This window comes from Neoarius graeffei, chromosome 6, assembly GCF_027579695.1.
Source record: "Neoarius graeffei isolate fNeoGra1 chromosome 6, fNeoGra1.pri, whole genome shotgun sequence".
Taxonomy (NCBI): Eukaryota; Metazoa; Chordata; class Actinopteri; order Siluriformes; family Ariidae; genus Neoarius; species Neoarius graeffei.
In genome coordinates, this window is record NC_083574.1 from 48,189,910 (window position 1) to 48,213,605 (window position 23,696).

Genomic DNA, 23,696 nt, shown 5'->3' on the forward strand with positions numbered 1-23,696 from the left:
TTGGCGCCATGTATTATAAAGTGCAGATATATATATATATATATATATATATATATATATATATATATATATATATATATATCTGCACTTTATAATACATGGCGCCAAATTACTGAATTCTGATTGGTCAATCAAGGAGGACTTCAAAAGCTTTTGGCCAAACTAAAAAAGAAGAAAAGGTCAAGTTACTGGATTAGATTTTTCTCCAGTTGCACTTTCTTACTACAACATTCCTTAAAACCAGCAAACAAAGTTTACTGCCTCAAAGCCATTCAGCAGCACTGTGGAGATTATGCTTAAATGCATTCCTAAAATGCATTAAATTATACCAAACAAGCGACTGGATTCCAAAACCACGGAAAAGGCGTTCAGCTGCACTGACCCTGTCAAACAATAACCGTCCTGTGTTAGTCCAGTCTGGCAGCTCTGGGCCACTCCTTTAAATACCAAAAGGCCTGGTAAAAAGAGCAGTAAATAGCATTTTGGTCTGTTTGCAGCTAACCCCTCCCTGACCTCTGCTCACTTTCATGGGCCATGATGAGTGCCCAAGGACAACCTTGGTTAATGAAATGAGTGAATTATGCATGGCGCCAGTTAGCGTGCTGATTAAACCATCATCGTGGCCTGGGCTCTCAGCAGAGGTGCGCAGAAACAATGGAGCCTGTAAACACTTTTTCCTAGGAGCAGCATGGCTGTAATAAATTTGCATATGCTGCTTCAGGACAAAGGGCTAATTAATTGAAAAACAGCCCTCAAAGACAAAAAAAAAAAAAAAAAAAAGTAGTGAAGAGCAGGATCCTGAATCTGAATATAGTTGGGGCTAGGCAGGGGAGGGGGAAGGCCCTTGTATGTTCATGTTTGTGAGCACGCACACAGAGAGCACACACACTTGTATGTGAGTGAATAACTGGCAGTGATATCTTGCCTAGGTCTTAGAACCAAATACATGTTCTAGCATCACAGACTCAAAGGAAATGATTGGAGAGAGTCCTGAATGACTGTGTACCTTTCTGGCCGTGTCTGCTGCTGAATTTGTCTCCTATCTCAGGCCGGCGTGTCTGCCGGAGCAGGATCTTAACCAGAAATGCATCCTCGGCGTTTGAAGAAATCATCACCTTCTCAATGTACGAGTCTGTAGAGCCCTTGTACCTGTTTGTACAGGAAAGTCAAAGTCAACTGCCATGTTCTGAAAACAAAAGTAGGAGAATAATGCTCCATTCATTCATGTGAATGAAGAATTCATCACACACAAAATGACTAGTGTTTTACTGGGAAAAAAAAAAAAAAAAAATACACCACTCATTTTTCATATAAACTACATCCGGGACACGGAGAACCAAAACAATGACAAATATCTCCATGTGTCACTTGTGAGGAGATTGATAAATTTGGGTACTTTTTGTTTGTGAATGTGTCTATATAATAAAAAGGGGGAAAAAAAAAAAAAAAACCCTCACACGTTGGCTTGAAGTGTTGAAAAATTCGCATTTTTCATATGAAATACTTTCTTTACCTTTATTTAACCAGGAATAATCCCAATCAGTGCGTTTACATGCACATCCAAATCGAGCTACTGTCGGTAATCGAGCTAAGGGTCCCAGCAGGGGTGCCAGAGAAATCCAATCCTACATGCACACAAGGAAATCAAGCTATTGTGTGAGGTACATTGTGCACCCGAGCCACAGGTGGCACTACACGCCCCATCGTGTTGGCACACTTCCGGTTGTCATCATGAAGAGCTATTCAAGAGTATAAACAAAGTTATCAGCAGTGTTGCCAGATACTGCTGACGTTTTCCAGCCCAAAACATGTTCAAATCTGCCAAAATGCACTTAAAACCGCCCAATCTGGCAACACTGGACCAGTTTCGTGTTCACAAGTTCCGTGCTCAAGCTGTTAGGCTTGCTCTAACAGACTGTATGGCTACAAACTGTCCTGCGCAGACCACTGTTTTGTAAGACAACTTATTTTGCACAATTGTATATTTTTCTAAAGTCCATTTTTTTGCTTACAAAAAATATTTTTCTAAAGTCCATTTTTTGCTTACAATTTAACTTATGTCTTAATAAACACACAAAGTTCAATTGTTTTGTTTTTATTGACATTCTTCAGATGTTGGACATATACACACACACGTGTGTGTGTGTATATATATATATATATATATATATATATATATATATATATATATATATATATATATATATATACACACACACACACACACACACACACACAAATACAGTGACTTATGTACACAATTCACAGCTATGCAACAGCTGTACAGATGTATTTGGTGATACAGTGAGTGAGCTAAATTTTAACCGTGCAAACAATGCCACAAAAAGAAAAGATTCATGCCGTTGTCATGATTCGTTGTCATGCCGACCGAAGCTGTTGTTTCCCCCGCTTGTGGTCTCGTCACTCGTCACTTCCGGAAGGGGCAGTGCTGAAGTAAGTAGCTCGACTACGTAGCTCGATAGGGTTTACATGCACCAAGTAGCTCGGCTACAATCGCATAATCTAGGTCGTGTAGCTCGATTATGAGAAATCAAGTTCGGTTCAATTTCAGCCGAGCTAAGGTGTTTCCATGGCATTTAGAACTTCAATTTCAGTCGAGCAACAGCAGAAATTCGATTTTCTCTATGTGCATGTAAACGCACTGAGATTCAGAATCTCTTTTGCAAGGGGATCCTGGCCAAGAGAGCAGCACAGTAGATCCACATAAAACACAAACTTGGGGGGTGGGGGGTGTAAGTAAGTAAGTAAATAAATAAAAAACTGTTAAAACAAATTGGCAAAATCACATCATTACATTATAATCACCAGCTGCGTTCAGTAAGAGGACATGTTCATTCAGTAGTCAAATAGTCCTTGATCCTAGCTTTAAAATCTTCCATACTTGGGAGGTAATCCAATTTAAGATGACTAATTTATACCAAGACGAGGGTGCGAATGCTTTAAAGGCACGGATCGGAGTGACAATTTACGATATTTCAATCTGATGACGTCACTCCCAGTGTTTTCCTGCTGACTCGATGCGTGTTGTCAAAATGGTGAACCCGTTCAAAATTAAAATTCTTTTGATTAATTTCCATTTTTTGTGTGTGGATGCATCCATATAATATAAAGAACATTGCACAGTGGTGCAAATATATGACGTTTATCTTCTCGTGTTGAACATACATCAGTCGTTCACTTACTTGTGATGAGATCTTTCACCACTCAAAGATAAACTTCATATCTTCGTGCAACTTGTCCTCTCTCTCTCTCACACACACACACACACGGCATTGGGAAATAATTGCTTGCTCACTACTAACATATTTTGTGAAAATTATTGAACTCTGTTTTAATCATTCAAATTTTTTTGAAATACTAATTATAAAAGTTCACACGATGAGTCAAACAATAACAAAGAAATCAGATGCAATCACCGTTTTATTTACCTCTCATAGAACTCAAAATACAAAAGTGCAAAGTAACTACGCATGAGCAGACCACTGTTTGCAGCAAAATGGCTTTCCACCATAACGTGCATGAGCAGGCTATTTGTTGGCAGCTCGCTCCGCCAATTAAAACGGTGTAAAAAATTAATTTGATAACATTGGTTATCTTGTTACAGTGGCATCTGTCAAGGGGTGGGATATATTAAGCAGCAAGAGAACAGTCAGTTCTCGAAGTTGATGTGTTGGAAGCAGGAAAAATGGGCAAACGTAAGGATCTGAATGACTTTGACAAGGGCCGAATTGTGATGGTGAGACGACCGAGTCTGAGCAGCTCCGAAATGGCACATCTTGTGGGGTGTTCCTGGTACACACTGGTTAGTACCGACCAAAAGTGGTCCAAGGAAGGGCAACCGGTGAACCAACGACAGGGTCATGGGTGTGGAAGACTCACTGATTCACATGGGGCATCAAGGCGAACCCATATGGTCCAATCCCACAGAAGAGCTACTGTAGCACAAGCTGCTGAAAAAGTTAACGCTGGAACCTTTCTGTTTTAGTCAGCATTAAGTTTTTCAGCAGTTTGTGCTACGGTAACTCTTCTGTGGGATTGGACCATAAGGGATAGCATTCATGCACTATGTGAATCAATGAGTGAAACAAGTGAGCGTAGTGAACAAGTGAAATATTTTTAAACACGAGAAAATATCTTCGTACCACTGTGTAATGTTCTTTATATTATATGGACACGTCCAAATTTTAAAAAAGTTAATCAAGAGAGTTTTAATTTTGAACCGGTTTGCCATTTTGACAACGCAGATCAAGTCAGCGGGAAAACGCTGGGAGTGACGTCATTGGAGTGAAATATCGGGAAAATATGCCACTCAGATCCACGATGCGTTTCGTATGAAAAATACAAGTTTTTCAACATGAGAAGATAAACTTCATATCTTCAAGCCAACGTGTGATTTTCTTATTATACAGGACACGTTTACAAACCAAAAAAAAAATAATCCCCAAATTTATCAAAATAATTCATCGATTTTCTCACGAGTGAAGGTATTGGAAAACGCAACTCAATGTCCCAGATTTAGTTTCAGTATCTGTTCAAATCCACTGGAGTCGCTTCTGAACACATGAGTCAGTAGAAGGGGTGAGACTCAAAGAAAACGTGTTAACATGGTCAATATCACAAATTTGCTTAAATTTAAAATAAATAAATAAATAAATAAATAAATAAAGAGTGACCTTGAAATAATGTAGGATCTTGAACACTGAATATTCTCATACTGAAGATACTGAACATTTACTTAATTTGTTCTAAACATTTATTTCCTCTTTTACACTACATAAAATTGTTTTCAGTTTGGTCTCAGACTTTTGGACCCCAACAGTACATAATGCTAATGATGAACAAAAAACTAATGATGAATTAATTCTAATGATGAAGGAAAATGTTAGTAATGTTCATAACCAGCATATCTGGCCATGATAATCCTAATGGCTTAAACATATTTTATGTAGTTTTACACCTGAAAAAAAAAAAAAGTTAAATTTCTAAAACAAACAAACAAAAAAACCCTACAAGTCATGAAATAAGAGATCACCATTTTTACATTTAATGGTACTTCAGGATAAGTGTGATGCCTAATTATACTGACTATGAAGCAAACAAACTCACGTGATTGGCACATCTCTGTACTGTGGTTGGTTTGGCTGGGTACTGCCCTCCAGTGGTGTTTGGGTGACCGTGGGCATGGACTTATTCACCAGAACCTGCTTATTCTCCACTCGCTCCCCTGGTACACAACACAACACACTTTGATCCACATGCCTAGAATCTGACTCCTATCCCATTTCCAAATTTGCCGATATGTATACCCTTTAATGAAGGGAAAGCAGTTCCAGGCAGCATATGTATAAAACGTTACACAGTGTATACATGTCATTTATGCAGCAGAATACAGCATCTCCCAGCCCCTTTACTCCACTTTAATGAAGTGAATCTCTGCACTGCTCACCAGGGGAACAAATGCCGTCAGCATCCAGGATGCTGTGTCTCCAAATGGGCTTCCGTGTTTCTGCATCCAGCATGGGACCCATGACCTTGTCAAAGGTCTGGTTAGTGTAACGTCTTAGTGTGCACTTTGCGTTCTTGTACACAAGACACCTGCCAAAGCCTGAGGTGAAGGAAGAGCAAAGAACGGAGATGAGCATAGTGAGTAATGTGGAGAACGGAAAAGGCTTTTTCTCTAATAAATCATTAGCTGTTTGCTATTTAAAGCGTCTAGGAACAAACAGGTATTCATGAGTGTAATTCATATACAGCATCCTCAGTAGGATCACCACCACCTGGTACAGGAACTGCAAAGCCCTGCAGAGGGTTACTGAAGGGATCACCAGATCAGCACTGCCCAGTCTACAGGACATCTATACCAGGCAGTGCAGGACCCAACTATGGACTGTTTTGGTGGTCTGGCAGCACATCCTAAGGCTGGGCAGACACTGTGCGATTTTTTCAATTGCGGTATTTAGCTGCTGCTCACACTGTACGAGTGAATCGCAGGGGTAAACAGCACGCAGCTTACGATTCCTGTTCTCACACTATACGATCCGATGCTCGGATGCGATCTGACTGCTCACACTGTACTTCCCATTCCTGTTCTTCCCATTCCTGTTCTCACACTATACGATCCGATGCTCGGATGCGATCTGACTGCTCACACTGTACTTCCCATACTTCCAGATTCTTGTATCCGGAACTGCAACGCAACGTGAATAGTGTTGTGACGTTCGCGAACGAACCGATTCTTTTAAAGATTTTTTTTGGGGGGCTTTTTCACCTTTATTGGATAGGACAGTGTAGAGACAGGAAATGAGCGGGAGAGAGAGAGACGGGGAGGGATCAGGAAGTGACCTCAGGTCGGAATCAAACCCGGGTCCCCGGATTTATGGTATGGCGCCTTATCCACCTGAGCCACGACGCCCCCACGAACCGATTCTTTTGAACGGCTCCTAGGCATGAACGATGAGAACCGAGTCTCGAGCTGGAGGAGCCGTTCTTTCTGTCGTTCTTTTTCTGTACTGTGTTTCAGATAGTTTATAATGTTATTGTGTGATATTAATGATAATATTGTGGGAAAACTACTTTGCATGGACGTTCATTTAATTTATTCTATCGTCATTTTGTTTGTTCTATTTTTGTGTATTTTATTTATCTGTTTGTCTAGTTGTATCTATTTTGTATCTCAGACTTAAATATTTTTGTAAAACAAGTGTTTTTCTATAAAATATTCTTGCGTTCTTGATAACTATGTTCTTGAGTGGGTTCTTTTTTTTTTTTTTTTACAGAAAAGCCGTTCTGCATGGACATTCATTGAAGCCCTCATTGTTTTTTAATGGTTATTTATGAGCGTTTAGGGGTTACAATAATGTAAGTCTAGGTTGCTTTATATAAAAGGTATGTCCAGAAATATTGATGTCACTGTCTAAGCAGAGGGACCTGGCTTCTTTAGACGCTGGCTTCTTAAAACTGAATAAATATTTAAAAAAAAAAAAAAAGAGCCAAATGAGCCAGTCTTTTGAACGGCTCTTTTCAAAGAACGGATCACAAAGATGCGGATCCCATCAAAGAGCCATAAATCCCATCTCTAAACGTGAAGAAGAGGAGGAGACCGGAAGTGCTGCTCAGTGTTTGTTTTCTCTTCCGTATCTGTGTTCGCGCATGTGTAATGTGACAGGTTGAGGTAAATCGGCTCGTGACACTGCTTCAACAGTGCGATAGCCTCACGATGGGCGACCAGGATTTCAAACATGTTTGATTTTCATTCGATCGATCGGGAGGAGGTCGTGAGGTGTTAATCGCTTGTCGTTACCCCATGTATACTACACGATCCAAGACGCACGATTGAGCCAAAAATCGGCCCGATCTCCAAAATAGTCGCACGAGTGAAAATCGTGTCAAAATCGGGCCAAAAATCGCACAGTGTATGCCCAGCCTAAGGAGGAGCTTTATTCCTCAAGTCATGAGAACCCTCAACTCAACCACCAACTCCCTCTGGCTCCTTACATTTATGCATGCCACCCATCCCCTCGCGCCTCAATCAAGACACTGCCCGTACTTGTCTCATGTCATATTTTCACTCACACTGGACAATTTAAATGGCCATACATATGTACAATACTACATACACAAATCCACACATACAGCATATACACCTTTTCAGGTGCGTCGTCTTGCACACCACCTCTTTCCTTATACCCATTATAAAATCTCTGTATATTGTTCTTGTTACACACAGCCTTTGGAGTTGCCATGTCATTTCACTGCACCTTTGTAGCAACTACAAATACACGTGACGAACAAAGGTCTGATCTTGAGCTCAATTTCTGTCGAAACAAGATTTCAAGGAATACTTGTGTTTTTCAACCTGTCTATTATCACTTCTGTAGCACACCGTTTAACAAAATAAAATCCCTTAGGATGAGACCCACCAGGGAACCTGTTGAAAAGAAAAACCTGTTGTTCTGTAGCTTGATTGTTGCATTTACGTTGAGGTACACGACGTTAATGACGGGCCACCCTACACATTGTTTTCTTCTGAAAAAGGAGTGCTATTGCTAAATTGACACACTACAGATTTAAAGCATAAATTTTATAAATACTCTTGATTAAGTGTCACTCAAATGCATGAGATTCTCATTAAGGTTTACTGACTGCCCTTAGACTTCTGCTTCAGGAGAATTTCATGTAAAAAACGATGTTCAGGGGGCGTCGTGGCTCAGGTGGATAAGGTGCCATACCATAAATCCGGGGACCCGGGTTCGATTCCGGCCCGAGATCATTTCCCGATCCCTCCCCGTCTCTCTCTCCCCCTCATTTCCTGTCTCTACACTGTCCTATCCAATAATAAAGGTGAAAAAAGCCCCAAAAAAAATCTTTAAAAAAAAAAAAGACGATGTTCATTCCTCAACACTGGGAGACATGCTGAAATTCTTGTTCATGGTCGTCACACTCAAGCTACACTAGCAAATAGATGGTGAGGTTAAAAAATGCTGGATTATGCCACTGAAGGTGAAAGTTATTTTTCTATGATGCACTCTCAGGAAAACTAACTTTCCATGTCATTGGGCTGGTAGCCTAAAAGGTACATCTTTTGTACCATTAATATGCATGTTGCCCTGGAAACATGCCCATAGTATACCTTTAAAGTGCATATTCTGGACCAATTTCGTTTTTTTTAAAATCTGAAAGTATGTCCCTTTACACACTCATCCAGAAGGGTAATTTTGCACAAGGCCATCTGTCTACAGCAGAAAAAAATAAAATAAAACGCGTCTGGAAAAATCCCAAGGGAGTCTGGAGCCAGATTCGTGATGTTACCTGCGGAAGCGCCAGCAGGCTGCGCGAGCTTTGCACGGTTTCAGTGCACAGCCTGTGTAGACCAAGCGCTCCCATTTCTCTCTCATTGTCTGGTCTTTTGGAAAACGATGAGTACTAATCCCATCATGATTGGTGTTGCTACACCCTCCTACGATACATCTGTTAACCATTTTAATAATTACGCGATAACGTTGAAGAAATTTGCAGAAAACCACCAGGTCGTTTTCTCATAAACAAACCAGCGCTGACGGAGGATTCAGAGGGAGGCGTCCCGCACGCGACGTCACGAAAATCAATGTTTGCCGGGAAATCCAAATGCCAAGTTTTTTCAGAGGCGGACCAATTCGCCTCAAATGGCTTGATTTCAACTGAATTTTTCTGGTATTGCGCAAGGTAAAAAAATTGCAGAGAATGCAGAATGTTACAGATATTTGACCAAAGTTTAATATAAAATAGGAGAATTACATTGACCTTGCTCCTGAATTTACCCGTGATATGCACTTTAAAATATGTTTTAAGGTATGTACCGTATTTTTTGGACTATAAGTCGCACTTTTTTTCATGGTTTGGCTGGCCATGTGACTTATACCCCGGTGCGACGTATATATGTTTTTTTTTTTTCACCGCGGAATAACTGGAGCTGATGCCGAGTCTGACGACAGCCACGCAGAAGAGGAAACGGCGCTTCGTCTGCCGCTGGAATTGGCAGAGTTGTTCAGAAGCGACACCGAGGATGAGGAATTCAATGGATTTGCTGATTTGGAGTGAAATCGTCAGCTTGATAAACTTGATTGACCTGTGTTTTATTATTAATGATAGGCCTATAGTTATTTAAATAAGTTATGTAATGATTTTAGGCAGTGCTTAATTTGTGAAGTGGGAGGTCCCAGAACGCAGGAGGTGGGTGGGTCCGGCGACTCAAAAAAAAAAAAAAAAAAGGCGGGGCGTGGTTTACTATAGCTTTACGCACACGCGCTTACTGTGTGTGTACAAAAAAAATAAATAAAATAATAATAATATCAGACATTATGATCTTAGAAAACGCTTTAGTGATGAACAGTTACAGACAGTAATATGTCGTGATGTTATAAAATATTTTTTATTAGGCTATATATTAAATTATATATTAAATTTATCTTCTAAAATAACAGACTGTACTCATATCACAACCGGTTTATTTCACCATTGATCAGATCACACAAGACATGAGTTAAATGACTCATTTTAAGGATTTAAGTAGGTTATTTAAAAGCAATGCCAGCGGGACTTCGTGGCTCAGGTGGGTAAGGCGCCATACCATAAATCCGGGGACCCGGGTTCGATTTCGACCTGCGGTCATTTTCCGTGCCCTCCCGGTTTTTCTCCTGCTCATTAAAAGCAGTGCCAGCAAACATAAGTGCAATCAATTCAAGTAATAGTTAAGAAATAAAGGGTTTACAAAACAAGTTGGAGAATTCATTTTAAAAATTTTAGTAAGCTTTCTTGTTTTTTTGCCATTTTTTCCACAGCGCAAGCTAACGGCTACAAAAAACCCAGTGTTCTATTGAGCGGAAGTATACACCCCATGTCCCTCCCCCTTCCCCTTTCGCATAGATTTTGTGGATGTCATAGGAGAGAAATCAACAACAGATATCAAAATCAAAACCGAACACTAAATAAATTTTTATTTACTTATTTAATTTATTGTTTGATTTTTTTTCCCTTTGTGATGGTCACGGAGGTGAGCTGATCCATTTAAATAGCTGCCGGAACACCAAATGAAATGAAAATATCTGCCGGATCCGACAACGGAGGTTACGGATCTTGTTCCGTCATGTTCCGGCTCAAATTAAGCCCTGATTTTAGGCCTATAGGCTATTGAATAACTTGATGTTACTGTACATATTCAGCCAGTTTTTCTCTGGGCTATTATAAATGATTGTTTTGCATTTTTAAAAATAAAGATGAACTTTATTCTTCGTCTCTGATGTTATGGTGTTAATGGTCTGAATAACGTTTAATGTTTTTATCTGATATGACGTTAACTGGCAGGCGCACTTTCTGCCTGTTTTTTTTCTCTGAGCGGTTGTTGTTGTTGTTGTTGTTTTTTCACTAGACGGTTGTTTTTACTACCGTACCTGTCTTTGGAGATGATATACCTATAGCCTACTTGACCTCTGATTTGATGAAATAAAATTCGACAAAAATGAAGAATGACACTCCTCGATGATGACTACAGCTTTAATAACACAGATGAAAGAGCCATGGGGCGATAATAAGCCCTACCGGTAAAAATATTCTAAAAGCAAACTGATTAATGCATCAGTAATAGGCTATTAATATTAGTTATAATAATAATAATATTAGTAATAACGATAGTGATAGTATTAAAGATAGTAGTAGATATTTAAAATAATCCGACTAGGCTACCTGCAGAGCAAAGGGCGCGTTATCACTGCTCAGCTGTTCGTTTATTAAATAAACAATGCAGTCGCGCAGTAACCACGCGCCGCTTATCAGATAGAATCACAGATTCTATGGATAGAATAACCCTTCAAAAAAGTACGACTTGTAGTCCGGTGCGACATATACATGTTTTTTCGTCTTCATAATGCATTTGTTGGCTGATGCGACTTAAACTCCAGAGCGACGTATAGTCCGGAAAATACGGTAAATGGCGCATAATTAGTTTGAGTAAATCTTTAAAAAGGTACACTGCGTGCACCTTTCTAGGTAAAAAAGATACCTACTAAAAGGTACAAAATGTATACCTTTGTGGGTAGCACCCCAGTGACACAGTACACTTTAATAGTGTTTTTCTGAGTGTGTTCATATAGCAGATTATCTGACGGCACATTTTAGTGCTGAGGTCATCAGCACTAAAAGTGTTGTCTTAATTTGCACTCTTACCTCTGTCCAGAGAGGCTTTATTTAGTACCAAAGCGTCCTCTATATCATAACCGCTGTAGCTCATCACAGCCACTGTTGCATTCTGACCTGCAGGTAGCTTCTCAAAGTCAATCAATTCAATGGTCTTTGTCTTTACCATGGGCCTCTGTGGATAAGCCAACAGGTACATCAGTGTGTCTATACGATTCCTCTGGTTATATCCAATAGTACCTGTGGAAAACAGAAAACACTTGATAGTGAATGGGCAAACAGGCAAAAGAGAAGAAGAACGCGAGTTCATATTGTCAAGTCTGGTGGAAAATATTTCATCTCATCTCATTATCTGTAGCCGCTTTATCCTGTTCTACAGGGTCGCAGGCAAGCTGGAGCCTATCCCAGCTGACTACGGGCGAAAGGCGGGGTACACCCTGGACAAGTCGCCAGGTCATCACAGGGCTGACACATAGACACAGACAACCACTCACATTCACACCTACGATCAATTTAGAGTCACCAGTTAACCTAACCTGCATGTCTTTGGACTGTGGGGGAAACCGGAGCACCCGGAGGAAACCCACGCGGACACGGGGAGAACATGCAAACTCCGCACAGAAAGGCCCTCACCGGCCACAGGGCTTGAACCCGGACCTTCTTGCTGTGAGGCGACAGCGCTAACCACTACACCACCGTACCGCCCCTGGAAAATATTTGCTTTGCACAAATATCTAGTAGTAGCAGCAGCAAGTCAGTATGATCACCTTATATGGCTGTACAGATGAGCGGTAGAATATCTAGAAAATTTAAATCCTATCTCCCTGAATTATTATTATTAGTAGTACTAGTGAATTAAATTAAATTGCACAGACCTTGAAAAAAATCTAGTCTGAACCAGAGAAATGTTGGTTTTGCAAAGCTTAGTCCAAACCGAAGAATAATTGTAAATGCAGAATTCATTCAAGACGGCCAAATCTGCATCCCCAAAACCTCCCCTAAATAACCTTTTCATGCTTAACTAACTTCAGGCTGGTGGATGCGAGTGCATTTAAAAGTGACAGTATCTTTAGCCGCAGTGTTCCAGCATGATGCAGTCTGACAGAGAACCGTCTCCTTAATCCACCCAGGCAAAGTTATGAAAGAATAGCAGCCGTCCCTTGAGGCCTTGACATTTGTCAGATGCTATTACTTCACAATCAGGGTACAAGCACACAGTGTGTGAAAATGGGTCCGGGGCCACACAGAGAGATTTGCACATGTATAGGGCCATCCGCAAAAAACCCACAAGAGACAAGGGCAAGGATATCGGGCCAAACGTAGCTGCAGTGTCATTGGTTTTGTAAAGACCGGGGTGGGGGTGTAGTTCTGGTAACCAGGGAGCGGTGTGTATTCTCTCTCGCTCTCTGGTGCAGCTGAGCACACTAACCCTCTGCACAAACTGAGCAAGACACAATGAATGGCTAATGACACTTGGGGAGACCATGTGTAGTGGTTCTTTTCTCGGCCCCACACACACACACACGCTGGCAGGAGATGTTTGATGTACACACAAACACCCACACTTACTTTAGTGTGTCTAAGCGTGTGAATGCCACCGTGAACATGAATATCCTGCAGAGTGTGTGCATGTGAGTCTGTGTGTAAGATACACAATTATTTAGTTGTGAAAATGATGAGGTTAGACACACAACTCTTACCCATGGCCTGCTTGCCCATAGCACACTGATAGGTGTTCCTGGGGGATTGGTTATGATGGGGATAAGGAATCAATCCAGCACAAACCCCCAGGAGAGTGAACGGCTCAATTTCCAAATGAGTAGTGTCCCTGCAACACACCATTAAACATACATTGGAATTTTTAGTATGCATGTAAGCACAACTGTCTGCTTTCTGCACCTGCCACGTTATCCAAAGGGTCATGTGTACAAGACAAAAATAAAGACCGTTTTCAACTATGTATTCAGCGCATGTATACTTTAATCTGATCTCTTTTGTTTTTATACATCTGCACAAACACAACCAGACAGTGAAAAATGCTTCTTCTTGTTATATTTGGATCAAAATTGGAGATAGGCTGAAGGAGAGAGTCTTGTATGTGATTAAGTGCAACCACACAAACTAGGAAAATGAAAAAGTTCCTCCTATTTGGTCAATTAAACAAGTTAAACACTTCCAAGATTCTTGATGCTACCACCTCTGTAGTATAGCACTGCTGTTAAAATACAAGCAATTATTTCATTGCACATGATGCCAAAATCAGATTTTTTACAGTCAACAGGTCGTGTGTCTATGTGAACATCAACCCTACTACGAAAACACCAAAAGCAAGCTACATGCACTAATAAAACTCACTTGGTGATCATGTGTTCATACAGAGCAATGCTACAGTCATTCTCCTCATTCACATCCAGATACTCCACCAGACTTTCATGTAGGAAGTCCTCAAAGGTCCTGCATGGAAATAGAGTTTGTTTTTTTTCTTTTTTTAACAATGGCTTTGATAAAGTATCCCGAGTATATAAATGTTTGCCAAATGCAGCGTTTCTAAAATGCTAAGACAAAAAGAACAGAAGAAAGAAGGCTTGTTTAAGCCTCTTTTCAAAATCAATGAGTGTTTCGACTATTGATCCCACTGAAGTGCACCTGTAGCCCTGAGACAGCTCCTCGATGTGTTTGTTCTTCACAGCCGGCTGCCCGTTCTTCACAATGATGTAGGGTCTGGCAAAGCACAAAACAATCAGCACTGAATGAAGCTTTCACTATTATCTGAGAAACAGGCTTTACACCAAAAATAAAGCCAGACACTTGTGTTACACTAAACCACAACTGTGCCATAGAAGATATTAAACGTGCCATCACCATACAACACCAGAATAGTTTTTCCTTCTCTCTAAACTAAGGATGTAACCTATTATGAAATGTTCTGACTAATATATATGAACAGGAGGCACACACTTTTTTTTGGAGAAAGTCACATGAGCAGAAAGCTTTTACTTTCACATGGGTGAGTGATCAGATATATTTTGGGAAACAAAAGCAACTGCGTTCATTAGAAAAAGTGTCACAAACAGCTACAAGCAAAAATAACAGTTCCGGTGGGATTAAAATAATTTGTCTCATGCAAATCTCATTGTAAATAAAATGAGATTAAAAAAAAAAAATAAATACTTCTGGTTTGGGCCATAGCCACTTCTGTTTAAAATTTGAATACAGGGATTAACATCTGGAGCATTAAACAGATACAGAGACACACAGCATCACACCCCTACTCTAAATAATTTGGAGTGTTCGGCGAGCACAGTGAGGCTCTCTACCTGCAGAGGCGTCCCCCGTCAGAGGAGATATACACGCAGCGGTCTGTCACATTGGTGGAGATGGAAACGAACTCATTAATGAATCCGGCTCTTCTCATCAGCCTGAATGTGTTAATGAGCTTATGGTGGTCTCGAATCACTCCCAAGATGTTACCTACAGAAACATACATAGTCTGGAATTGCTCTTTGTAGGGAACCTCAGCTGACATGTTCATTAGTGTAGATAAACAAATGCTATGCTTCTAAGCAATAACCTTCCATGTAAAAAAAAAAAAAAGAAATCAAATGGGGAAAAAAAAAAAAAGTGAAAAAGTATATTATTTTAAAATAAATAAATATAGACCAGGGGATGCTTCTGCATGTGAAAGGTTGAATGGGTGTTACCATTCAGGAAGACAAGGAAGACAGTGGGGTAGGAGAGTTCCTCTCCACACAGCAGATTGACGTCCTCCACGCCCAGGTTAAAGGCCAGCTTAATAATGGGTCCATCCTCCATGTCGGTGGTGATGTGTGTCATCAGAGCCAGATTCTTCACCAGACCACAAGCCTGAACCACAAACGTCCAATAAACGCATTTAAAATCTAGTCACTAATCTAAGGCTAAAAAATATTAAAAGTAGATATTGAAGCTACTCGAATTTGAATTAATTAAAAAAAATAAAATAAAATCAGCACTTTTAATTTCATAAAGTACCAGCTTCTTATTTAGTCATTAATCTTACAGAATATTACTATACAGCAAGCTCAGTGAACGCATCAGGAAGTATGTAGCTGTGAGTATGAGAAATTTTACACTAATGGCTTGTCTTCGTTTCTCCAATAAATATGAACAAGTGCGCTCTGAGCACAATATCCCCCACTGGCAACTGTGCCATAACTCTGGTAAAATGTGACTGAATTGAACGAAATAGCAATATGCGCATCACTGACGTACAGAATCCTGCCAAGTTTCATGAAATTCCTCCAAAAAATTCTGAGGGAAGTTGATTTCAGAAAGCAGGGACACCTTGATGAAATTTCCAAAGTACAAGTTTGTTAATAATCAAAGGGTGTAACTCTGGTAAGATTTGCCCAAATTAAACAAAATTTCAATGTGTGTATAACTGTCATATAACAAAGCCTTTTACCAAGTTTGGTGAAATTCCTCCACAAGTTGTGAGAGGAGTTGATTTCAGAAAGCACACTCATGAAATTGTCAAGAGTATAATTTAGTTAATCAAAGGCACAAAGGCACTGTCTATTCTTTGTCGGTCACATTTTACTCTGGTAAAATGTGACCGAATTGAACAAAATTACAATATGCGTAGTACAGACATAGAACAATGCCTCTTGCCATGTTTTGTGAAATTCCTCCAAGAATTGTGAGAGGAGTTGATTTCAGAAGGTGAGCACCCTTTCCTGAGACAGACCGATGGAAATTGCCACGGCCAGCAGAGGATTATATTTAAAAAAAAAAAAAAACAACCCATACATATTACATAAAATTGTGGTTAGGTCTTTGTTAAAGTATAAATATATGTTGCTTACATTCACACGAATGGAGATATAGACTCCCTGACCACTTTATTCGAAACACTTTTACATCTACTCATTCATACAATTATCTAAATCAGCCAGTGGTGGGTTTCCCAAAAGCCTCTTAACTGAGAGAGAGAGAGAGAGAGAGAGAGAGAGAGAGAGAGAGAGAGAGAGAGAGTGTGTTCATTGTGCTGCTCGCTCTACCATTTAACGATGATCTTTGTGCTGCGATGTTTTTGGGAAATTCGGCACAATCCTGTGGGATCAGTGCAATGTATAAAATCAATAGAGATTAGCAGAGCACAAGCTTCAGCTAATGTTCATATCAACATAGGAATGGGGCGTCGTGGCTCAGGTGGATAAGGCGCCATACCATAAATCCGGGGACCCGGGTTCGATTCCGACCCGAGGTCATTTCCCGATCCCTCCCCGTCTCTCTCTCCCGCTCATTTCCTGTCTCTACACTGTCCTATCCAATAAAGGTGGAAAAAGGCCCCCCCCCAAAAAAAGGGGGGGGAATGTAATCCAAGTGTCTATGACCATGGCATGGTTGTTGTAGCCAGAAAAAATGGTGGGAGTATCTCAGAAACCACTGACCTTTTGGGAATTTCACACACACGACTCTCGAGAGTTTACACAGAATCATGCGAAAACGCAAAGCTTTCAGTGAGCAGCCAGGTCTGCAGGGAGAAATGCCTTGTTGATAAGACAGGAAGAGGAGACCGATTCCGAGCTAAACAAACAACTCGAATAACCACCTTTTACAGTCATGGTGAGAAGAAAAACATCTCAGAGGGCAGAATCTGAGGCCTCAGATTCTGCTCGCACACCCTCCTTCAGCATCTGATGTGTCATCCTCACAGTCCCCCACCCCCAACACACACATCTCATCGTTGATTAACACACTGAACTCAGGGACCGCACATCTCACTTTACCTCGCTCATTTGCACTATTCCGCACTACCTCATCTTAACAGCTGCTAGTTTGTTTATACTGCTTATTTCATGTTTACCTGCTATACTTCAAGTGCCCTTGACTGTTTGGGTTATTTGAGACCAATTTATGTATGATTGATTCATATATGAGTGTTTAGTCTACGTCTAGTTCATATCTAGAGTGTTTATATTGTCTGAGTGTTTAGTTCTTATCTAGTGTTTACACTGTTTATATTGTTTGAGTGTTTAGTTTATGTCTAGCTCCTATCTAGAGGTGTTTATACTGTTTATATTGTTTGTTTTTTTCAATTATTCTATTTTTATTTATTGCATTGCCTGTTTGCACCGTGGGTCAGAGAGGACTGATATTTCATCTGTGCTGTATGTCGAGCATGTATAGCATATTTGACAATAAAGTTGACTTGACTTGAGAACTGAACCTTGAGTTGGATGGTTCTACAACAGCAGAGGACTACATCAGGTTCCACTCCTGTCAGCCAAGAAAAGGAGGCTACACTGGGTACAAGCTCACCGAAAACTGCACTGTTGAAGGCTGGAAAAATGCCACTTGGCTTTTTTGGCTGCTTGGGTGATTCCAAGAATGAGCAGGTGCACAAAATGTTCCTAATAAAGTAGGTCAGTGAGTGTATAAAAGATATAGTAGGATCAAGATATCGTAAAAAAAGTCTTTATCACTATATAAAAGAGATGACCATGTTCCACGGTCATTAGGCAGTGATCATGAAGGTTAAGTGGTAACTGCAGACCATTCCCATTTTGTTAATTAAAAGTGTTTCTCTTCACTTTTATGTCGACATGTTGTACTGACCTCTCCTTCAGGAGTGTCTGAGGGGCAGAGCATTCCCCACTGGGAGGGCTGCAGGGAGCGCGGCCCGCTCACCTTCCTGGTCTTCTCAAACTGAGAGGAAATGCGGTCATCATACCCAAGGCTGAGATGTACGAGAGACGCGACAGCACCTGCGTCACACCCTGCCTGTCCATCTTAAACCTCTTCAGAGACCAGTTCCCCTGAGGACAACACAGAGGTGTGAAAACTGTGGTTAGCACATGGAAACTTCCAACAAGAAATATCTTCATGATATTATGAGCTTAAACAATGAACAATATCAAAATATAAAAAGAGAGATGTCATGGCTGATATACAAATAGAAGAAATCTATCAAATTTAGTATGTTTGACCGTATTCATGTGGATATGATATTCAGTATTAATTGAATATGATATGATGCAGTCATTTTCCTGTCTTCACTGTAACAGTTTCAGTTGTCTCTTAAAGAGTAAATTAATAATGACTTATTGACGTCACTTGCTCGGTCTTTACAGGAAAATATCAAACTGAGGTCTTGACAGTACGGACCAAGCCGTCGGCAAGGTCCGTCCAAAAAAAAGACAGAGGTATGATATTTTCCCGTAAAAGCCGAGCAAGCGAGGTTATTAAGGAGTTTATTATATTGTTAACTCCTTATCAACCTTGCTTGCTTGGCTTTTACGGGAAAATACATCATACCTCTGTCTTTTTTGGACGGACCTTGCCTACGGCTTGGTCCGTACTGTCAAGACCTCAGTCTGATATTTTCCTGTAAAGACCGAGCAAGTGACGTTAATAAGTAGTTTTTTTTTTTCGCGGTCCATTTTCCATCAAATCCTGCGCTCTGATTGGGTGGCGAGCAGGTCCGTATCCTATGGTACGGACCCCAGTTACGGACCTCTGGCGACTCGCTCATTCACAACAACAAACATAGTAGAATTTTTTTGTCAACATATCTTTTTTTTTTAAATAAGATTTCGCTCATCTCATTATCTGTAGCCGCTTTATCCTGTTCTACAGGGTTGCAGGCAAGCTGGAGCCTATCCCAGCTGACTACGGGCGAAAGGTGGGGTACACCCTGGACAAGTCGCCAGGTCATCACAGGGCTTAAGATTTATTTATAAGATTATCAAAAATTTTATAAATTTTTGCCAGCATTTCTCAGGAGAATAGCATTAATTTTACAGCATGGATAGCGATAACGACAGTGTTCACAGTGAAAGCGAGTTTTACTGCCCTGAGGAAGAAGAAATAAAAGAAAACATTTCAGGAGAAAGCTAAAAACCTCTAACTTGCTAACGCCGAGCAAAAACATGGCTGAATCCTGAATGACTCCTATTTGTATAAATAGGGCACTACATAGGCGGCAAAATGTAGTTTTTTTTCCTGCCATGGAAGTGCACTTGTATACCGAGGAGGAAGCCATTTGCATTACAGCCGTGAATGACGATTCAAAATGGCGGCTTGGCTTACCTCGGTTTTCCCTTTCGGGCGCTCTCGTTTTCTGTTAGAATTTGGTAAAGAAAAAATAAAATATATTATTTACCAGCTTAAGGTCGGTCCGTATGGTGAAATACTGTGACCTCGGCCTTGAATACTGACCTCGGCCCAGAGGACCTCGCTCAGTACTTTCAAGACCTCGGTCACGGTATTTCACCATACGGACCTCCCAGCTGGTAAATAACATTTATTAATTTCCTCTTTAAAAGACAACTGAAACGGTTACAGTGAAGACATGAAAAATGACTATCATTAAATTGTAAATATGACTAAGATTAAAACAAAAGGGCCATTACAACGAGGTGTGACGCTGCTTTCAGGAACGTCATATTTGTAACATAGTTGAGTCACGCATGCAGAATAAACAGCTAGCGGTTTCAAAACTGAATTTATTTCTCCACTTGGGTAATATATGACAAACATTCTAAGAAAAATAAAAATATCTTTATATTTTGTCTTCACTGGCACTGTTTTCACTGTCAAACCTGTAGTCTTCATCATGGCTTTCTTGTTCGCTTCCCTGTGCAACCTCTTCGGGGTAATAAAATTCACTTTCTGAATGCTCTTCGTTGCTCATTTCTTGAATAACTCGGTAACTCTTGCCTTTTGTGTTTCAACCATTTTTGATTTCCAATTAATCTTTTCTCGTTTTGTTTGCAACATTGAAAGCTGACACCTTGGAAAGAAAGTCCGTAATTGCCCACAGACATTACAGGAAAATTCTGCCTGCCAAGGAACCAATCAGAGCACACGATTTTACCGGAAGTAGCTCATGCCATATAACAAACTAAATTAATAACCCCAAAATTCCACTTCTTGCACCCCACAATCGCAACCTTCTCTCCTGGATGTAGCACAAAAGGTGGAGCCATCAGAGCCCGCTGTGCTGTCATTTTATTAAATAGCCTATGTAGTGAGTAAAACCACTGCTCAACCACAATCACAATGTGGTTTGGACAACTGGGGTTTTAATGGTTGTGCCTGTGGATGCCATTTTGATGTGGTTCAAGCAAGCACCATTTTCTTATAGGGCACAATTTGCATAAGTGTTTGACTGGAGATGTTACTATCTAGCAAAAACTAGGTACTGCATATAGTATACGAGTATAGACCCTTCCCTCTGACGTCACCGGAAACCGGAAGTAAACAGACCCTGCGCCATATTGGAAGACCAACAAACTCGTGATCAGGGGGAAATAACGGCAGCGCGCGGAATTTAAACCCACGAGGCACTTGATTCATCATAAACCTACAATGGTAAACTTTTGTGCTGTGTTAGGGTGTTCCAACAAAGCTGATGGGAAAGGTGAAAAGAAGTCGTTCTTCAGAATACCAGCTGTGATTGAGACACAAGGGGAACAAACTAAGGAGCTTTCTGCCAGGAGACAGAGAATAAGTGCATTACTGAGTGTCTGTGAGCAAAGGAGAGCCTGAACGTTGCAACCTCCCTATTGGCTGTTTGTAAAAATGTATCAATTGTTGCCCTTCATCGCGGACTCGAGAGACGAGACCTGACGAGTTAGTTCGTTGGTAGCAGAACAAAATGTCTGGACACAAATCGGGTTTTCAGAAAAGGAAAGAAAATAAATGCAGGGTCGAAAATGCAAAAAAGGAGGCAGAAAATGCAAAACGAGTTTTAAGGTAGGACAAATGGTTACTTTTCTGAGGCAGCCCGCCGTAGCTGCAGGCTTTCAGTTGTGTCATTGAATAGTTCCTTTTCTGAGGCAGCTCGCCGTGGCTGCCTGCAGGCTGATTTATTATAGCCCATTTAGTTAAAATAGTTGATATAAAATGTTTATAGTTATGTGATGGTTGTCCTCAGTGTTCGAACTATGCTGATATTTTCGGGGGGTCCCTTTTTTTCCCTGGGGGGGTGCTTGCGCTTGTCTTGGAGCGCGGATCTCCAAACACATGAGAAGCCTATCTTACGCACATATCACGCGGACTCCACACCTCCACACACGCATCGCATCTGAAGTCCTAACTCATCAGGGGAAATAGTGTCCGCATTGGCATGTTCAAAAAACAACCTCGCGTCAACAATGATACCACACGCAAGAAAAAAAAAACAGTCAGGCTACTCAACAACCAACCTGGCAGCAGCAGTCGTTGTCATATCGGTTTATTTTATCTTTGATGTAAACGCAACACTTCGGATATGCTATGTCAATAAACATCATTTTGCCAATATTTTAGAGACCCCCCAACATTTCCCAAATCATGTTTTCAAAGGATCTCATGTCTGTTTCAGGGGATCTCGGATCCCCCGAGTACCCCCGTAGTTCGAACACTGGTTGTCCTGATTTAGACTGGTGTGTTTTTTTTTTTTGGGGGGGGGGGGGGGGGGGGGGGGGTGTTGTGTTTGCGCGATGTTGCACCCGGGTCCAGATTAGGGCAGAACCGGCCCTGGCTACATTTCAGGTGTAGTTTGTTTTATGTATGTATGTACTTGCATAGATGTGTACTTGGTCTTCCAATATGGCGACTACCGAAATCTCGCGGCGCGGTGACGTCATGCAGGATCCCTCTATACAGTGTATTGTAACAGTATACAGTAATATAGTATACATGTGACAATTTGGAAAAAAGCCATTGCATGTCACTATGACTGAATTCTGGCAAATGCCCAAAACAGATTAAATCTGGCTTTGGTTAAAATCGCTTTCTGCCTATAACATACTTCGCCACTTAAATTTTTTTAAACAAAAACTATATTTCACTAAAACAACATGGAAATGTTAGTTTTTAATCTTGCCTTGGCTATCTTCCTGCAAAAAGCATGTTGAGTGAAGAGCCAGTTTAATACATGTGCTGGTAAAACAGTCTGCTTAAAGTGCACATCACGGGTAAATTCAGGAGCAAGATCAATGCAATTCTCCTAGTTTACTGTATATTAAACTTTGGTCAAATTATCACATTTTGTGCAATTTTTTTACCTTGCGCAATACCAGAAAAATTCAGTTGAAATCAAGCCATTTGAAGCGAATTGGTCCGCCTCTGAAAAAACTTGCCATTTGGATTTCCCAGCAAACATTGATTTTCGTGACGTTGCGTGCGGGACGCCTCCCTCTGAATCCTACGGCAGCGCTGGTTTGTTTATGAGAAAACGACCGTATTATTTACACCCCCGGTGTTGTCTCCGTTGTCTTCACTACTTAAATCATTAAATCCAAACAGATGAAGCCCCAATTCTGACATCTCATTATATTCTTCATCCAAAGGTGAAGTAACATTGCGCTCAGGTGACAATTCCATATTTCAATGCAAAATCGCTAGCTGCTAAACTTGGTCGACACAAGCTGTGCACTGAAACTGTGCAAGCTCTCGCAGCCTGCTGGCGCTTCCGCAGGCGACGTCACAAATCTAGCTCCAGACTCTCTTGGGGTTTTTCCAGATGCGTTTTATTTTATATTTTTCTGCTGTAGACAGATGGCCTTGTGCAAAATTACCCTTCTGGATGAGTGTGTAAAGGGACATATTTTCATAAAAAAACCAAAAAAAAAAAACCAAAAAGGGTCCAGAATATGTACTTTAAAGAGCTCTAAAACCTTGCTAGTTAAAGCTAGACGGCCTTCCGATTTCATAAATTCATAAATTCAGTTCCCTCTGAAATTTGGTCATTGTGATACATGTTTATTTCTGCAATCTCTTTTATATTTAAAAAAAAAAAAAAAAAAAACCCTGCCCAGGCCATTCTGTGGCTGGGAAGTTATTTTATTTGAGGGGATCCCCTCACAAATAATGTGCATGGAATCACTCGCTTCACACAGTCACACATGCCCCTTTTCCACCAAAGCAGTTCCAGGGCTGGTTCGGGGCCAGTGCTTAGTTTGGAACCGGGTTTTCTGTTTCCACTGACAAAGAACTGGCTCTGGGGCCAGAAAAACTGGTTCTAGGCTAGCACCAAC

The 23,696-nt window shown here is 40.7% G+C and overlaps 1 protein-coding gene across 1 annotated transcript in view; it reads right to left on the bottom strand.

Annotated features, from left to right (window-relative positions):
* polr3b (polymerase (RNA) III (DNA directed) polypeptide B) overlaps window positions 1-23,696 on the bottom strand; it is a 61,765-nt gene that overhangs the window by 15,197 nt on the left and 22,872 nt on the right. Inside the window, 11 exon segments of the mRNA XM_060923754.1 lie at window positions 1,007-1,149; window positions 5,128-5,245; window positions 5,468-5,626; window positions 11,719-11,928; window positions 13,389-13,516; window positions 14,044-14,142; window positions 14,335-14,409; window positions 15,006-15,159; window positions 15,390-15,552; window positions 18,289-18,395; window positions 18,398-18,488. Of these exon segments, the coding sequence (XP_060779737.1) occupies window positions 1,007-1,149; window positions 5,128-5,245; window positions 5,468-5,626; window positions 11,719-11,928; window positions 13,389-13,516; window positions 14,044-14,142; window positions 14,335-14,409; window positions 15,006-15,159; window positions 15,390-15,552; window positions 18,289-18,395; window positions 18,398-18,488 (1,447 nt within the window).